The following is a 15,846-nucleotide window of genomic DNA, read 5'->3' as shown; positions in this document are numbered from 1 at the left end:
CAGCACTGCTAACGGCTGCTAGACTAGGTGCATGGACAGCTGTATTTTTCCTGTGTTGCAGAACACAGATACATTTTTCAGTGTAACTATTCTATTGGATGCTGACTCCAACTACAAAGGGTTTGGTTGGGCAATATGAGCTTGAGGCCCCACCCAGAAACACCGCAGGAAAAAAAGCTACCCTGTCTAAGCCTGCAATAATGAACACTTCTGGTGTCACACACTGTTACCTACCAGATCAGCTTGTAGGTGAGTAGAGGTGAGGCACTTGCATGGATAATGAAGATGCTACCTCTTTGGGCTAAAGACCGGAAAGGGAAAAGAGCTGACTGCTTTCCCATGCTGTAGAAATTGCTTGAACAAAGAATGGTCAAGACACAGAGTTATGTAAAAGTCAAAGCTGACAGCTCAGAATGCTTGCAACGACTTCATTGCCAGTGTCAAGAATAATTCATGGGGTGGAAGCTGTATTGCTTGGAGTGCAGCTTGCCTGACAGGTCTACATCTACTCATTCCACAGCTGCCATCTATCATCTTTGAAGTTGGGGGGTTTAGAGTGCATGGACAAACCTTTGGGTGATGCGTAGGCATGGAGGGCAGGAGAATACTTCTATGAGTTTTTCTGAAGTTGGATTCCTTCATGTTTGGAAGTCATCTATTGACTGCTCAGTTTCTTGTGTCTGAAGATTTCTTGGTTGTGTCGACATTGTAGGTAAATGTGAGGAGGGAAAAAGAAAAAAAAGCCAAGTTCCCTGTCAAGTGGAAAAATGATTTAATTTAAACTAAGGTCTGTTGTACTTCAACAGAGAAATGAGCAAATCCCACTTTTGGGTTTTCACGGGAAGACGCAAATTGGGCACGGTAATGCTTCTGTGGGGTACGTAAGATATACATGAGAACAACAGAGTCTAGGCTTGAAAAATCAGTCTTGTAGAAATAAAAGCTGTCCAAATTAAGTGATCCCTGCAGTGTGTGCTCAAATATACTCATGTTTTCAGCTTTTATTCCTATACACTTCAAAATTCTCAGGAAGACAGCAGTCAAAGTAACACCATGGAAAACCTCAAACTATGAGGAAAGCAAGAAACAAACAAATGCAGATAAATACCTATACTGGTATACTACCTATACTATTATGTGTGTCTGTGTGTTTACCTCTTCCTCCTTATTGCCTAATAGAAATTTTGGAGAGTTTTAATGAGTGAATCAACACTTGGCATGTGCTTTCAAAAGTATTTTGTTATTAGTTCAATGATTTTCCAATACATTTTCTCAGTTGCATCAAGGCCCCAGATGAAATCAAGATGTCCCCAAGCAGGGAAATGCTCGTGGTAAATGAGATTAGTAATCCGAGGAAGTAGCTTTGCCATGTCCTTGGGATCTGCAAATTTGTCACATCCACCGCTCCAAACAGCAATTGGTGTGGTTATCTTCTCTATTGGGTATGCAGGAGGAGTAGACTGTAAGAAAGGGAGGAGACCTGAGTGAATGCTGTTGTATCAGAAGTTGTGTTTAGAGAAAGGATTCTGTGCATGCATCTCTTTCCCTTCTGCACTCACTACAGTAAAACTGTAAGGATGAAGGCCACCCTCTTAGTGCCTATTGCCCTAACCCCATTCCCTGTTGACCATGGAAGGAACTGATCCATCCTATTCCTGTGTCTTTCCTTAATGCATGGCTAAGAGTTGTCCTGCAGTTTGACACCTACTCCTGCCCTTCAGAGGTGGGGATATGGCAAGAGCAGCGTCTGTGTTTACCAGGCAAGGACCGCAGAGTTGTTGTTCATGGGTGTTCCGTTTCCGGCTTATATACAGTCCTCTTCATGCTTCTATGGGGCATGGAGTGAAAGATATTTAGTGGTATTGTTCCAGACTTCACTTGACACTCCCTCTAGGTCACAGTGTTGCTACTGATGGAGTAATAGCCCGTGAGCACACTTGCCTTGTCCGTCATCACAGAGGAAGTCAAAGAAACACGGAAAAGTGGAATGGAGATCTTCTGAGACCTGAACCAAATGACTTAATGCAGGATGATTATTTGCCTACGGGGTGGTAAGGGACCAGGCACAAGATGCTTTTAAATTGACCCCTAGTATCTAAGGGTGGTTCTGTTCTTTTTCTCATTGACTGTTTTTTGGGGCAGTTTCCTAACCATCCAAAGTACTGGGACTACAACATTGCCCATTCCAAACTTTACACTTCAGTATTTAAAGACCGTATGTGTGGATGGAAGGTGTCTGAGAACTCTTTGGAGTCCTTCTCCACCTGTAAAATAACGTGCCACCCATAAAAGAACCTGCCCTGACTCAGAAAAGCTCACAACATGTCAACTGATCTGATCAAACCTTAAAAAACTGTCAGGCAAGTTATCGGTGTTGCAGGAGAACCGCAGCATTTCTGAGTGTTGACTAGGTGGTAACCAAAGCTCCTAGTGACCAAGTTTTGTCCGTTTCCTTTTTTCCATACAGGACATATTAGTTCACCGCAGCAGTAGTCTCCACTGTGCTGTACTGAATCATCCCTTCTCTTTTATTTTTGTGGTAAGTAGCTTCCCAAAACCAAGGTATGCATTTCCATTTTTTCTCCCCCCACCCCCGTTTGTGGTTTTTTTCCATTCCCCCTTTGGCCAGTCTAGCGTTTAACTGAAAGGCAGACCTTGAGGATTTTTGGGGAAGTAAAGAGCTCCATACTCATGAAGTCCTAGGACTTGGGTGTGGCTCTCAGCCTTTTGGGAATGGCAGGTAAATTGACATGTCATTGGACACATGCCTGCATCAGTAGGGGAGGCAAAACGAACTTCTGTTAGTTGTCCACAAGGATCTGTCTATGCCTTGTCTGTGAATAGACTTTTACATGTATGAGTGTTAGATTTGGGTGAAACATTACCTCAGACCACTCTCCCCCTCTTTAGCGCTCACAGGTGCTGAAATCTGGATTTTTCTGTTCTTAGTTTTGCAGGGACCCAAGGATGAGTTCTCTGGAAATCTGTATTGCCTTACCTGGTTGTATTTCTTCATGTTCTCCTTAGAGCCGTAGTCATAAGCTTGAAATTGGTCTGCACGTATTATCTATTAATATTGTAACAAGGACAGATAAAATGAAAGTGTTAAGAGACAGAGCAAAGTGCAGGAGGTGTTTTCTTGCCTTTGATTGAAGCCAAGGCTCAGGCAGTGGGCAGGCTTCCAGGGATTCTGAGGATGGATCGTAGGGTGAGTGGCTTCATTGCCTTTCCTCTTGCTACCATTGTCTCCTGATTCTCAGCCGCCACCCTTGGCATGTTTTATCATTAACATTTTGCTTGACTATCTTAGTTAGCTGAAGTTGGGGTCCCTGTTTGTGACTCAGAGGTGTGTCAGGACTATTACTAGTCTAGTGTAACAAATGATACCTGCTCACACACCTTGACTTGTGTGTGTCAGTTTTGTTTGGTCGGCTCACAGTAGTGGCGACATTTCCAGAGGCTCTGTACCTCTTACAAGAGTTTGGCTATTGGGAGCAGGCTGTGATGTTGTCTAGAAGGAAAAAAAAAAAAGATGAATCTGTCTTACTGAAAATGTGTGTGCATATTTTTTATCCAAGCCTTTAAGTAACCGAGGATATGCTAGAAATCTGCTAGCTTGTCTGTTTTCTGGGTCTGGGTGCTGGCAGTCTGGGTCCTTGGAATTTTAGTCAGGGGTGTGTGCAGGAGCATGCATATATTTAAGTGCTGGCAGAAGTGGCCACAATTCTGTGCACATATAGTGATGCGTTTCTGAGCCGGCGCTCTCTTGCCCTGGTCTGATTTGGAGCACGGGCAGAACAAGCTTAGATCTGAGAGTAACGTAAGAAGCCAGCAGAAGAGGCAGTTCCCCACCTGCCGCTGGTGCCAGCAGAAGCGTTTGTGTGAGTCAGCTGGCTTTGGGAAGTGATCCAGGCTGCAATTAACACTCTGGGAGAAAAGCTTTAACCTGGATCTCTCCTTTGTCTAGCTCATCCCCTGGCTGCTCAATTTCCACTCTCCTCCTACTGCCTGCCAAGTGCCTAGGCTGTGCTTGCACTCACTTCTGCAGCTTTCAAGGCAAATGTCTTCATAAATAAAAATGAAGGCTGGAAGCCATTAGAGCCCAACATGCAGAGAGGCCTGATATGCCCTGGGGAAATCTCGGTGCTTGATACCAAAGGGGCAATTCGGGTGATGGTCTGGTGAGCCATGGGAAAGAGTGCTCCCTCTGTGGCAGGTGCTCATGGCAGCATGTGAGAAGATGTGATGGGCAGATTCCCAGATCCACTGCCTCTGGAATTCCCTGTAGGCGGTTGGTTGCATAAAAAGCAGTAGTAAGAGTCTGTTTACACATCAGTACACAGTTATACCTGATGCCAATGAATAATGTTCTGTACAGATGTTCCAGCAGGGGAATGTCCTACGTAGGTATCTATCCGGCTCTGGAGAGAAAGCAGAAGTGTTATAAAGGCAGTGATCCAGTGCTGTGACAGAATAAAGCTGTGAAGGACCTGAGCAACATACTGCTGCTGTGTTAAAACCCCATTTTTATAGGATGTTCTTCAAATATCAGATAGAAAACTGAGAAGCAGACTTAGGGATAGCTGGTTAAGAGTATGCATCTGCACACTTTTTCCATGAAAGTTAGTCTGTTCCATGAAGATAGTACTACTGTGGGATCCTGTGAAAAACCTTCCAGTCCTTTCAATGTAGATTACTCACCTGACAGCAAACCCCCATGCATGTAGAAGTCTTTTGAAGATTTATTTTTATCTTCATTTTACTCCTAGTGCTAAAGAAGGCAGATTACAAAACAGATTGATTTTTCTTCTATTTGCGTTTTTGTAGTTCTGTTAAGGAGATGTTCCAATTCCATCTCCCTGCATTCCTCCTCAGACTTGGTATCTTGCCCTGAGAACCACATTTGTGACTTAACCCAAGTCAGGAAAGATCCTTAATGGTTTAGCTCTGCAATTCAAAAGGGCCGCAATGCCTCCAATTGCTTTTGCATTGAACCTTTGATTCTCATTTCTTTCCCGTATGTGCTTTTTGCAGTGGTTATAGATGGAGAAGAATAGGCCCCAGACTTTACAGATATTGCAGTAATAAACATTACACAGGCCAACTTCTGCATACTTTGGCCACTGTAAAGGGGATTTAAGACACACTACAGTGCCCATATGTCAGCAAGCATAGGGATAACCCTCTTGTCTCTCCTGTCCCCACTGACTAAGGCACTAGTCTTTGTGAATCGTACTGTAGTTGTGTTGCACTCCTCAGGCACAGTGGAAGGACTTTCTGTAGCTCTACATGTTGTGGATTGAGCTGTTGGGCCCAGTTCTAAGGACAATAAAAATGGGAGAATGCTCCTTATGGTAGTTCTTTGGGATCAAGTTCTGGTGGAAGTAGTCTGAAAAGTGGCAAGGGAAAAGGAGCTTTTTCCTGCCTTTTAATTATTCCAGTGTTCAGAGGACCTTGGTGTCTGCATGCTAAGGAAGGAAACAGGGAACTGTATGACCAAGAAGTCTGACTCCATCATCCATTGGGTCTTTTTAAAGAGCATCTGTGTATGACCAAAATCTGGTTGGCTTAGCCCCAAAAGAGGGCACATCTATTACATATGCAATATAGCTCCAGACTTAATTCAGTCCTTTCTTTCTGGGATTGGAATGTGCCTAGTTGTTGGTCCCATCCATCATTAGCTCTAGTCCTGTGTTTGCACCACACAATGCCCTGGCATTCCCTCGATCTGCTGAGAACTACATTGTGGTTTATGTACATTTACATGCATGACAGTTACTAGATAAGGATAGAGTGCACAAATGTAACTTCCAAAATCACTGTAGTTTTACTTTGAGTAGGTGCTCTTGCATATACTTACAGTGTTCAGATTTTTTATATTGCCTCCAGCTATGTAACAGAGTACATGGCCACAGAACTTATCCAGGCTTGTACACAACTGCGTCACAGGTCCTTTCAGAAATCCAATCTGGTGCATGGTTCCTTTGCAGCCAAATGCTAACTGAGGGAATGGAAAAGCGCAACACTTTTTTTCTTGTTACAGGGGCATTTTATGCAGGAAACTGTTGCTAATAGCCTAGCCTCCTAACTCAGTATTCAAAGATTGCTGAAAGAGCTTGCCCTCCCAGTACCCCTTAAAACACTTTCTTCCCCATTGTGCATCACATATCCTTCCTTCTTCATATTACTGCCATCAATCCTGGAGGAAGCCATCCTCCCATTTCTAGTGTAGTGACCTCAATGCTCACTCATTTATGAAGTCCCAGAGGTTGTCATGGTTGTTATTGCAGCTCTGGTTTAGTTCTTCCTGCATGAGGCCAGCAAAATATTAGTTAAGAGCAAGAGTCCTATGATGAGACAGTTTCACAAGTCTCGTACTTGCTGCTACAAACCCTATATCTCCAGTATTTTCCCCACAGAGTTTGGGAACAGATTTTTCAAGAGCCCTTGATTCATCCCAAGCTCAGTATCAGCATGTCACCTGTTTGGGAACACTTCATTTGAGGTTGAGTGAACCCTGTGAAAGCAAGTCAGGCATCGGGCCTCTTTTAGAAGGAAAAATAACATACCCTGAGCAGTGGTTCAGGAACACTTGTTATCTTAATCAGAGGGCTTGTAGCATGTGAGACTGTGGTTACTGGGCTCAGAGCACAGAACATTTTCACCCGTTTAGCCAGCTCAGGGTATGTAGAAAATGCTATGAAGCCTGCAAACACAGAAGGGACAGCCTGAGTTAGTGGTGACATCTTTCACAGACAAAATAAATAAATCAGCAGCAGGTAGCAAACAAGAAGTGAGACTAGATTTGCAGCCCATTGTCTGTTGTCCATGTTTGTCTGTGCTGCATATTTTACTGAAGGCAAGTGTTGAACCTAAGTCCTGAAATAAATTTTATTTGGGAGACAAAGTTCATTCTGAGGTTTAGAGCACGTCTGGACGTTGCCTTTATCAGAACAGTTTTTGTAGGCACCATATCAATAAGGTTTTTGTGATAAAATCAATTCCCACTAAAGTTCAAAAAACTCTCATAAAAAATGAGTTTTTCAGATTATAGTCTCTAAAGGTCTATGTATGTTTATGCTTCCATGAAACTGTAGAATAATTAGCTGAATACTGGCATCTTTCAGTGTTTTCAACTGATTGTTTGCATCAAAGTCAGCTGAAGAAAGCCTAGATGGTTAGTTTGTTTTGCCATGAGGTCTTTAAATACTCTTATGAGAGGAAAAGAAAGAAAAGGTCTGGAGCTGTGACAATATATGATTTTCCCACATTTCCTTCCCTTTTTTCTGGGTTGTTTACACTAATGAACTGGCAGTTGCTCATTTCTAATCAATGACCGTTCATGGGTCTTACACATAAACCATAAATATCAGGAACTTTCAGCTGATGCTAAAAGAAAGTTAGTTGCATTCAGACTCCATGAAGTGAGTTAATGCTAAAGGCTGGCACTAAGAGAAAATAAGTTACTAATGTTTTTTCTTTCCTAATTTTCAGTCTCCGGTAATACATTTTTAAACAGTAATATGGCCAGTTATAGCCACTCATGAACTGTGCTTTAAATTGTAAGATTGCCATTAAGTCACATGACTTAGTAATGTTGAGGTTCCTTTTCCTTGTCTTCTGTTATTTGAAATTATATGTTATATGTGCTGTTTTACTTTTTTAGTTTTTCCTTCCTGTTCACAAGGAAAATAATTGTATGTTTTAATACAAAAGATGAACTTAATGAAAATTCCTGTTGCTGAGAATTTAAGAAAAATACCCAGTGCCAGTACCTGAAGTGCCCAGTAAATAACCACTTTTTATGTCTCTAATTATTTAAAAAGTTGAACTACATTTGGATTAGGGTTCTTTGTTTATTAAGGGTAAACAAAGCTGGTTTTAGAAAAGTTTTGCATATTTTCCAAATCTCAAGTCAGAAGGCACTTCTACATTTGCTAGCTCTCCACAAACAAGAAAAACAACTGGATCAATGGCGAGAAACACCTACTGATCAGGTAGGAACATGAATGGTTGTGAACCATGAGTGTCCTAACATTACCTGCTGTTGTGCCTTCAGAGTGACCAACATAGTATACATCCTTCTGTCCAGTTTTAGTCATGATGAAGTACAGCTCTGCTGGAATATCGTATTTACCCATTTCATCAAAGCTACAGGGGAAAAACACAAAAAGCTAGCAGATAATTCAGCTATCACAGTGTGAGTAACTGAATGTCAGTTTTGTTCATTGCACCAAGCAGGACCAACTGAAAGACGAGGTTGCATGCTTTGTCTGCATTTTGCTTGAGTTGGGGAAGGGGTAGAGGAGACGCAGCTGTACTGCCAGGCTGCCTGATGCTTTGGGCTTTCTGCAGAGGAGGTGCCAGTTTCACCTGTCACTTGCAGCCCTTGGGGAATGGAATTTAATCAGTGCTTTCACTAGCATAGGTTGGTTGAATTTAGCTGTGAGAGATCAGAGATTTCTAGACAAGGCTGCTCAGCCTGTTCCAGCTGAGGTTCTTGCTCTCACTCTCACAGTACTGTCTCCCTTTTCCCCAGCATTCCTTTTCATTTCCCAGTGTCTGAAATCTCTTCCCCAGTCAATGCTCCCAACTCTGAGTAGTAGTGAGCATCCTTCTTCATCTGGTTCTTTACTCTTGTTGGTCGGTGTAGACCCTGCTCTGATGCTGGTTTAGGTAAAAACCATCAGGCTGAAGCTATTTAGTCCCCTCGGAGTTTCCATCTTAAGTAATTCTCCCTCTACAGAGTACCTGAACTGCCAGAACGCTTTCTGGCTGGGATTAAGGGTCTTGTGTTTTAAAGACCAAGTGTTCCCTCGGCTGTTTCCCATCCAGACATCATAGCCAGCATCTGCGAGCAGGAAGCCCAAGCTGTTGTTGGGCAGGTTAGAAATCCAGTGGGTAGCATCTCCTAGAAAAGCATGCTGTAGGAAGACTACAGGCTTTTGCCCTGGAAAAGATGAAAGTATTCTTACATTGGAGCAGCAGTTAATGTGTATTTAAGATTGGGGTGCAGAGTTTAGTTTGTGAGAGGTTTTAAATCTTTCCTTCTTCAAGAAGCTCCCAGGAAAACTATGCATAGATATTGGTCTGAGAAACCTGAGGGATTTGTTCCATTCAAGCAGGAACCATTTCATGACATTTCGTAACTATTTCATGACATGACTGGCAAATAAAGAATTTAATGAGGAGGCCTGTCCCCACTTCCTTTTGCACTGGAAAGCCAACTTACAGGTTGAAACCATTTGAAACCATATTGAAACCATTTGCCTACTGCTGAAAACTGCTGAAGGCATAATAGTGTATGGAAGACAAAGAATAATTTATCCAAAGAAGCATATCTACGTTTAGGTCTATTCAGTAACCAACTGAGCAGGGCTGAGAGGCCCCTGACCTAACTTTGGTTAACCTTACTTTGAGAGTGATGCTGGTCCAGATGATCTCTGAAGGAGGAGATCCAAATAGGAGGAGGCATCCAAAACAAATTATTCTCTAATTCTAACAAGGAGTAATAAACAAAGTAGCAGTATCCAGGGCACCTCAAATTCCAGGTAGAAATTTTTATTCCATTCAGAAAATGTGATGAAACAGATGAAATGCATTTGCTTTTCTTTGATGATCTGATTTCTTATCACCTTCCTCAAGAATAACTCTGTCCTTCAGAAGGCTGGGAATTAATATTCATATGCCCAACCTGAGAGGCTTTGTTGTCAGGCTTCTATTTTAAATGTATATTACTTAGGGTGGTAATGCAAAACCTCCCCAAATCCAGTCTACTAAATCCTCCCCCAGCCCACATGAGGGAAAAAAACTGGGATATGACAAAATTGTTAGAAAAGTCTGAAATAAGGACAGAGACACTGAATATGTGAACTTCAGATGGATACAGAATTCAGGCCACATTCCACACACCTGACTAGGTGCTCTTCCTGAGATGGAAAGTTGTGGAACATGCCGTTGCATGTGCAAAGGGGAAAGGTGGGGACCCCATGTAAGAGTTGGCTCTCAGAATTTCCTTATGTGCTATAACTGTGTCACACCTGTATTTTGGCTGTTCCTCCCAGCAGGAATTCTAAAAAGACCAAGAATGTATCCATCCTCCGTGGTAACTTGATATTCCTCACTGGGGTATCCATGATATCTGATAATTTCACTCTGTGGGAAGCCAAGGGAGAGTTTGTTAACACGCAAGTTGTCCTGTTTTGGAGGGTAACCAAGCTAAGCAGTGTGGATGCGGGCTGTTCTGTGATGGTAGTGCAAAGCCACTGGGACCATGGCTGAGAATAAATATTACAGGTCTTGTACAAAGATGCATCAAAGTCTTCTTCAGACCTGCTTAGGTGGTAGTTGTCTGGTATTTGGCCCCATATGATGGGACAAAGCAGAACTGTATTGAGTGACTAACCTTTTAGGAGATAGTTTGTCATGTTTTGTAAGACTGATACAGATCATACCTTTCTACAGACTAAATATGTAGCAGTATCTGTATATGCCAGTGCCAAAAGCTGTGGGTTTTGGGCCATAATGAATCCATTCTTGCCAAAGTGTGATTAGGCAAGCCATGCAGGCAAGGCAAACAAGGGTGGAGCTCTTGTCGCTAAGGAACTCATGAGACCACCTACACCTGATTTTGCATGTACTGTGGGGAAATCTTTGGTGATTCAGAGCAAGGTATCTCATCTTGGATTACTTTGTGTTGTGAGAATCTGCTGTTTGAAGAAGGGGTTCAACCTCCCTTACCACTGTAGTGAGCACACAGGTTGTTACAGAAGGGGAGGACTCTGCTTCCCTTCAGACAAGAAACCAGCCTTTGCCTCCACTGCAAAGGAATATTTCTCTCTGGGAGCATGGACTGTTTGGATAGGAGCATCAAGGGTTCTTCTAGGCAGGTGCTCCCTATACAGTGCTGGAGGGATCTTTGTCCTCTTGCCAGGTTTGCACTCTTCCCTTCTTTGTGCAATAGCCCGAAATACCAACATGTGTTGAGAAAGGTGACTGCAAACAAGCGTCATGAGGCATGGCCCAGCCTCATGTTCATCATATATTTGTTGGGGTTCACTCTAAATGCAGGCAGTGAATGTCTGTTGTTCAGGTTGGTATGGATTGGAGCATGTAGTCTGTGCTCCGGCCACAGTCCAGGGCTGAGTCCTGTTGCTGGGGTCAAAATTCAGTAGCCTGGATCTCCAGTGCCCCTCGATGCTCTGGGGAGTTGCCTGGCCTTGGAGCCAAAAGTAGCAGCCAGCACTCTTCATTGCAGTGCTATGTGTCCTCATGCAACGTGCAAGAGTCACATCTGTCTCTGGCACATTCAGAGCTGGCCCTCATTACAGTAGTGACTCTAATGCAGTGGTTTTGGAAAAGGCAGGATGGGAAAATGGGAAATGTGGAAGGGGCCCTTCTTAGCCTCCTGACAGGGACTGTTAGTGATGGGGCAGTGTTAGTGGTACTGGGAGAGATGCTGTAGAAAGAAAGGGAGAGAAAGCGACCCAACTTACGACATTCATAAAGCATTCAGGGTTGCGAGGCTTCCTGTGCTGGCTTGTGTCTGAATTCAGAGTGGAGGGTGTTGTGAATCCTGCTGAAAAGGCAATTCCTTGGGAGCAGAACAGCACGAGGAGGCACCACATCTCGGGGCTGTGTGAAAGAGCACATGCAGGGGTGTCTGTGTTAGGAAGAGAGTGGTGTGAAATTCCACAGGAAGACCCAAGTGGGGAGTCTCCTGGAGGTTGCTCAAGGTCTATTCCCCAAGGGGCTGCCAGAAGAAGGATGTGTGTGAGGAGGGACTGTCTACAGCTCATGCTGTGTAACAGGGAGGGTTGCAGAACAGGTGAGGAAAACACTGGGGTATACTATGCGAGAATATGCCTGAGCACTCTGCAGATGACAAGGGAGCTGTGGTTGGTAGATAGGGCCAGCTCCTGGTGTGAGTCTAGCAGAAGTTTGACAAAGAAGCATGAGTACCTGAGATGACCATCACCCCGCTTGTCTGCCTTTATCTGCCTCTGCTTCTCTGCCAGCAGGAGAGGTGAAAGGAGAAGAAAGCACTGTTTGTTTCTCGTCTCCTCAGGAATGAGGTGAGAGAGGTTTGGAATGGTCTCTCTTTCCACCTGCCCTCTCCTCCTTTAGGATCAAATACCATTCTTTGTGCTGGTCAGTGGCGTGCCGGGGCGAGGGATCAGTCAATGAGGCTCATGAAGGGTTGTGCAGAAGTCAGGAGTGATTCAGGGACTTTGGGAGGAGATGTAACAGGCTTAGGGGAACATGTGTGCACCAAATCAGTGCCAGCTTGTGCTTTCACTATGGGGTGATGTGCCCCAGACCAGGGTCAAGTTCTGTTTGAAATTAGTTCCTCTGGGACTATGCAGTGAACAAGGTGACCATGTGTGGCTCCCTGGAAGACCCATGAGTCAGTTCCCAGTCAACCTTGTCTTTCAGATGGAAACTGAATCATCTAGGTCCCCGTTTACCATCCTTCAGGCTTTTCCACCATCCCCTTGCTGCCCACTTCTTCCAAGAACCTGCTCTGCTATCCCCAGATAATTGTATTATTCCTACTGCTACTTCTGAGCTCGAAGTTTCTGTGTCTCAAAATCAATGTCTGCCACCAGCTGAGAAACCATGGAATGATTTGGTTTTAGAGCAGTCAGTGATGGATCCTGAGACTGCCTTCATGTTGCCAAGGGCCTGTCTCCTTTACCTCTTAGAAATGGCTGTCCATACTGCAAATCTTGTCTTGGTCATGGGGAGGTGAGACCTTGGCCTTTCCTGGTTGAGTAGTGGTACCAGATTAGCTTTTCTGAATAGAAATTGCAGAGTACAGTCTATCTAGCACCAGTTTATGCCGACTCCACCTACAGTAGATATGCTTCCAGGTTTTAGTCTTTATTTTCCAGAACACAGTCAATGAGTGCAGGAACACTCCTCTCTGTGAGCTTCCCAGACCTTTTTTTCAACATGGAAATTTTGACTCAAATGCTTGCTAGAAAAGGGAAGAGCAGGTTCTGTGTCCCTGAAAGTTACTGGGTGTGGGAATGTGAGTTAAAACTAGAGAGCAAGAGAAGTGCTGACATGTTCAGTGCTCCTTGCTTACAAGAGAGCTGCAAGTAGGTAGGATGGGAAGGATGGGATTTTTCTTTCCAATCTGAACAACTGTACAAAAAGAATTCATCCATGAAGCTCAGGACTGTGCTTACACATTCTGGAAAAGACCTTATACATCTATTTGTTGTTGTATGCTGTGCCTACCTGTGTGAGGAGAGAATGAAGGCTGCGAAGAGAAAAGTAGCAGCCATTCTGCATATGGATAAAGACCATAAAGATCAGGCAGGCTACCTAAATGTTCAAAAATAGAATCGATGGGACAAAAGGGACACGTAATGCAATGTAAGGCTTCAACTTGTCAAGGCGTCTTGTAAGATTGCCTCACCAGTAATGACTGGAGACATTACTGTTCTTGTAGGCTTGGTTTCCTCAGAAGAAGAGGGCATTCTTCTATGACCACGGTGTGTTTATGTTAGTTCACCTTTCTGTCCATCCTGTAATTAACTTTTGATGTCATTGGTAAATATCTGCCAAGTTCAGCACTGAGATACAAGCCTGTAAGGCAGTGGGGTTTGCAGGAGCTCCTGAGGACTATTTGCTGGGGGAGGACTATTCAGCGGGGTTAGTGCCTTGCTGACAGGAAGGCAGGCTGAAGGCAGCTGTTGTATGTTCTACAACCAGGTGAGCAGTCAACAAGAGTGAACTAGCCAACTAGTCAGTGTCCATGTAGCTTCAAAGTAGCCACAGCATGCAAGGCTGGGCATCAAGGTTTGTGAGAGAATTTGGTAGGACACCTGCCTATGTTATATTTTGCATTAGGCATTTAAGCAGACTCAGGAAACAAGTCTTTCTGAAACCAGGCATTGCTAGGTCCACTAGACATGGAGAATCCAATTTTTAATGAAGAACAGAGGTTCTCATGCAGCCACATGTTTCTGGAGTCTGCTTCTGGCATAAGACGTCTGCTATGACAAGATGTGCTGGTCCATGAAGTTTATTTGGACTTGGAACTACAGATCAAGAGAAAGTAAGAGTATTCCCTGGCAAGTAATGGGGAAAATGAGCAGCATTTGTGGGACTGAGGGAGGGGTAACCAAGAGATTTTTGCATTCTGAATCTCCTTATAGGAGAAGGAGTTTTGACTTTTTCTGATCTTCAGTTTAACATTTAAATTTGACTGAACAAATTTAAAGAAGTCAAACCTCATGAGTCACCACACAGTTGGAATGAAGCAGCGTTTGGAAACACCCAAAACTTTAAACTTGGCATCAAAACACACTTCATTCAATTCCCTTTGGATATCAAATACTTCTTAATTTTTACTGTCAAAAAAGGAAGCCTCACAACTAAATATTCAGTCAGCACAACAGTCTTTTTTGCTTTCTGCTGTTTCACTCTGTTCTGATGGGGGTAAAATATGCCTCCCTCTCCCTGCACAGGGAATCTCATTTGGGAAGAAAAAGTTCTGCTAATGTCTCAGCTTGTTTTCAAGTCACTACCAAGACTAGTTGAGGCAATGCAGAGGCAAAATTATCCCTCCTGTTAGGGCAAACTTTTCTCAATGCACTCTATGATCACCTGGCTTAGCTGGCATGGCTCATGGACTTCCAGGTATTTGCCTTTTAAATCAGATACAGCGGGCTAAGTAATATCAGTCTTGGCAGGCCACTGCTCCCCTAAGCTTCAGGAGTAAAGACAATTAGGAGACGCTAACAGCTGTTTTATCTAGTGAGATGAAGTTGTAAGGAAATACTGGGCATCATAAACTGTCATAAAAGAACATACTTAGAAGGAAAAGAGGTCAGAGAGAGAAATGCCCTTGAAAGTTCTTTAGGTACCTTTAAGATTTAGTGAAACTAAGATATAAGCCCTTCAGAAATTCATTCATCTACCCTTGTGCTTTAAGCAGCCTAAAATTTATTTCATATAAGCTGTAAGGCATACACACACCAACCAGAAAAGCAACTGTGACTAAATGCATATGACAATCTGCTGCCTTACTCACTAACAAAACATACGTGTGCATTACACAGCAAAAGCAGGAGGCCAGTTTACACACACTGTTGCAATACTGGGACTGTCATTCCCTTGTTCTCAGACTGAATAAAACAAGTAGAAGAAAATTAAATAGTTGCTCTTTTTCTTCCTTTTGTGCAGGTCAAACTTCTTTGTCTTCAAACTTTAGCAAACAAGCACTTCTGTGCATAGCAATAGGCTTACAGATCAGAGAGGCAGAAAGCTGTCTATTCTTACAAGCAACTGCACAAAAGCAAGACTGAAAATCTTTATGTTCATCAGACAACAGAGAAAGAGATCATGAACACATATGTACAAGCACCTTACCTCTGCTTTGACTGCCCTGCTTGTGTCTTCTGCCGCAGTCTGTCTCCACTAGCAGACTGATTCACTGGCAGAAACCTGTGCCGATAAAAGGAAGTAAAAACGCAGTGAACGCTTCAGAGTAGCAGCAGCGAGTGTCATGAGTTGGCAGCATGTTTTGTAGAGCATATTTAAGCGCTGATTTGGCAGTGCTTCAGAAGTGGGGAAATCTTTGTGATGAAAAAGATATTCTGGTTAAATTCACAAACCCCAAATGCACCATGGAGCAGGAGAGTTTAAGAAGTACCTACAAATCAGTGGTTAGGATGTTTAGCTGGGACCTGGGTGTTCCAGTTCCCTGAGGCTGTGGCAGACCTTGACCTGTACTGTTGCCCAACTGAGGGACTGCTCCAAATGTAATCTTTTAAGATGAAGAGAAGGAAGTGTCCAGCTTCTCTTAACAGACTTTATCAAGAACACTGTCTC

General features: G+C 43.5%; 1 protein-coding gene across 3 annotated transcripts; it reads right to left on the bottom strand.

Moving 5' to 3' along the window:
* Window positions 1-97: 97 nt before the first annotated feature.
* On the bottom strand, window positions 98-15,526 carry LOC142030211 (lysosomal acid lipase/cholesteryl ester hydrolase-like). Of its 3 annotated transcripts, XM_075026005.1 has the most exons (12): window positions 15,385-15,526; window positions 11,496-11,634; window positions 10,041-10,155; window positions 9,415-9,498; window positions 8,752-8,950; window positions 8,042-8,151; window positions 6,570-6,706; window positions 5,861-6,001; window positions 4,350-4,421; window positions 2,999-3,067; window positions 1,758-1,828; window positions 1,221-1,460 (listed from the first exon to the last, which is right to left on the bottom strand). In XM_075026005.1, exons 2-11 carry the CDS (start codon window positions 11,625-11,627, stop codon window positions 1,805-1,807), a joined length of 1,083 nt encoding a protein of 360 aa, XP_074882106.1. In that variant the 5' UTR covers window positions 11,628-11,634; window positions 15,385-15,526; the 3' UTR covers window positions 1,221-1,460; window positions 1,758-1,804. The 3 variants fall into 3 exon arrangements, with proteins under 3 accessions (XP_074882104.1, XP_074882105.1, XP_074882106.1); XM_075026003.1 differs by lacking the exon at window positions 1,758-1,828 and having other exon boundaries at window positions 98-1,460; XM_075026004.1 differs by lacking the exons at window positions 1,758-1,828; window positions 9,415-9,498 and having other exon boundaries at window positions 98-1,460.
* Window positions 15,527-15,846: the final 320 nt, after the last annotated feature.

This window comes from Buteo buteo, chromosome 4 (genome assembly GCF_964188355.1).
Source record: "Buteo buteo chromosome 4, bButBut1.hap1.1, whole genome shotgun sequence".
In the NCBI taxonomy this organism is placed as follows: Eukaryota; Metazoa; Chordata; class Aves; order Accipitriformes; family Accipitridae; genus Buteo; species Buteo buteo.
The sequence above is the reverse complement of the archived record's forward strand: the minus strand, read 5'-3'. Positions and strand labels throughout refer to the sequence as shown.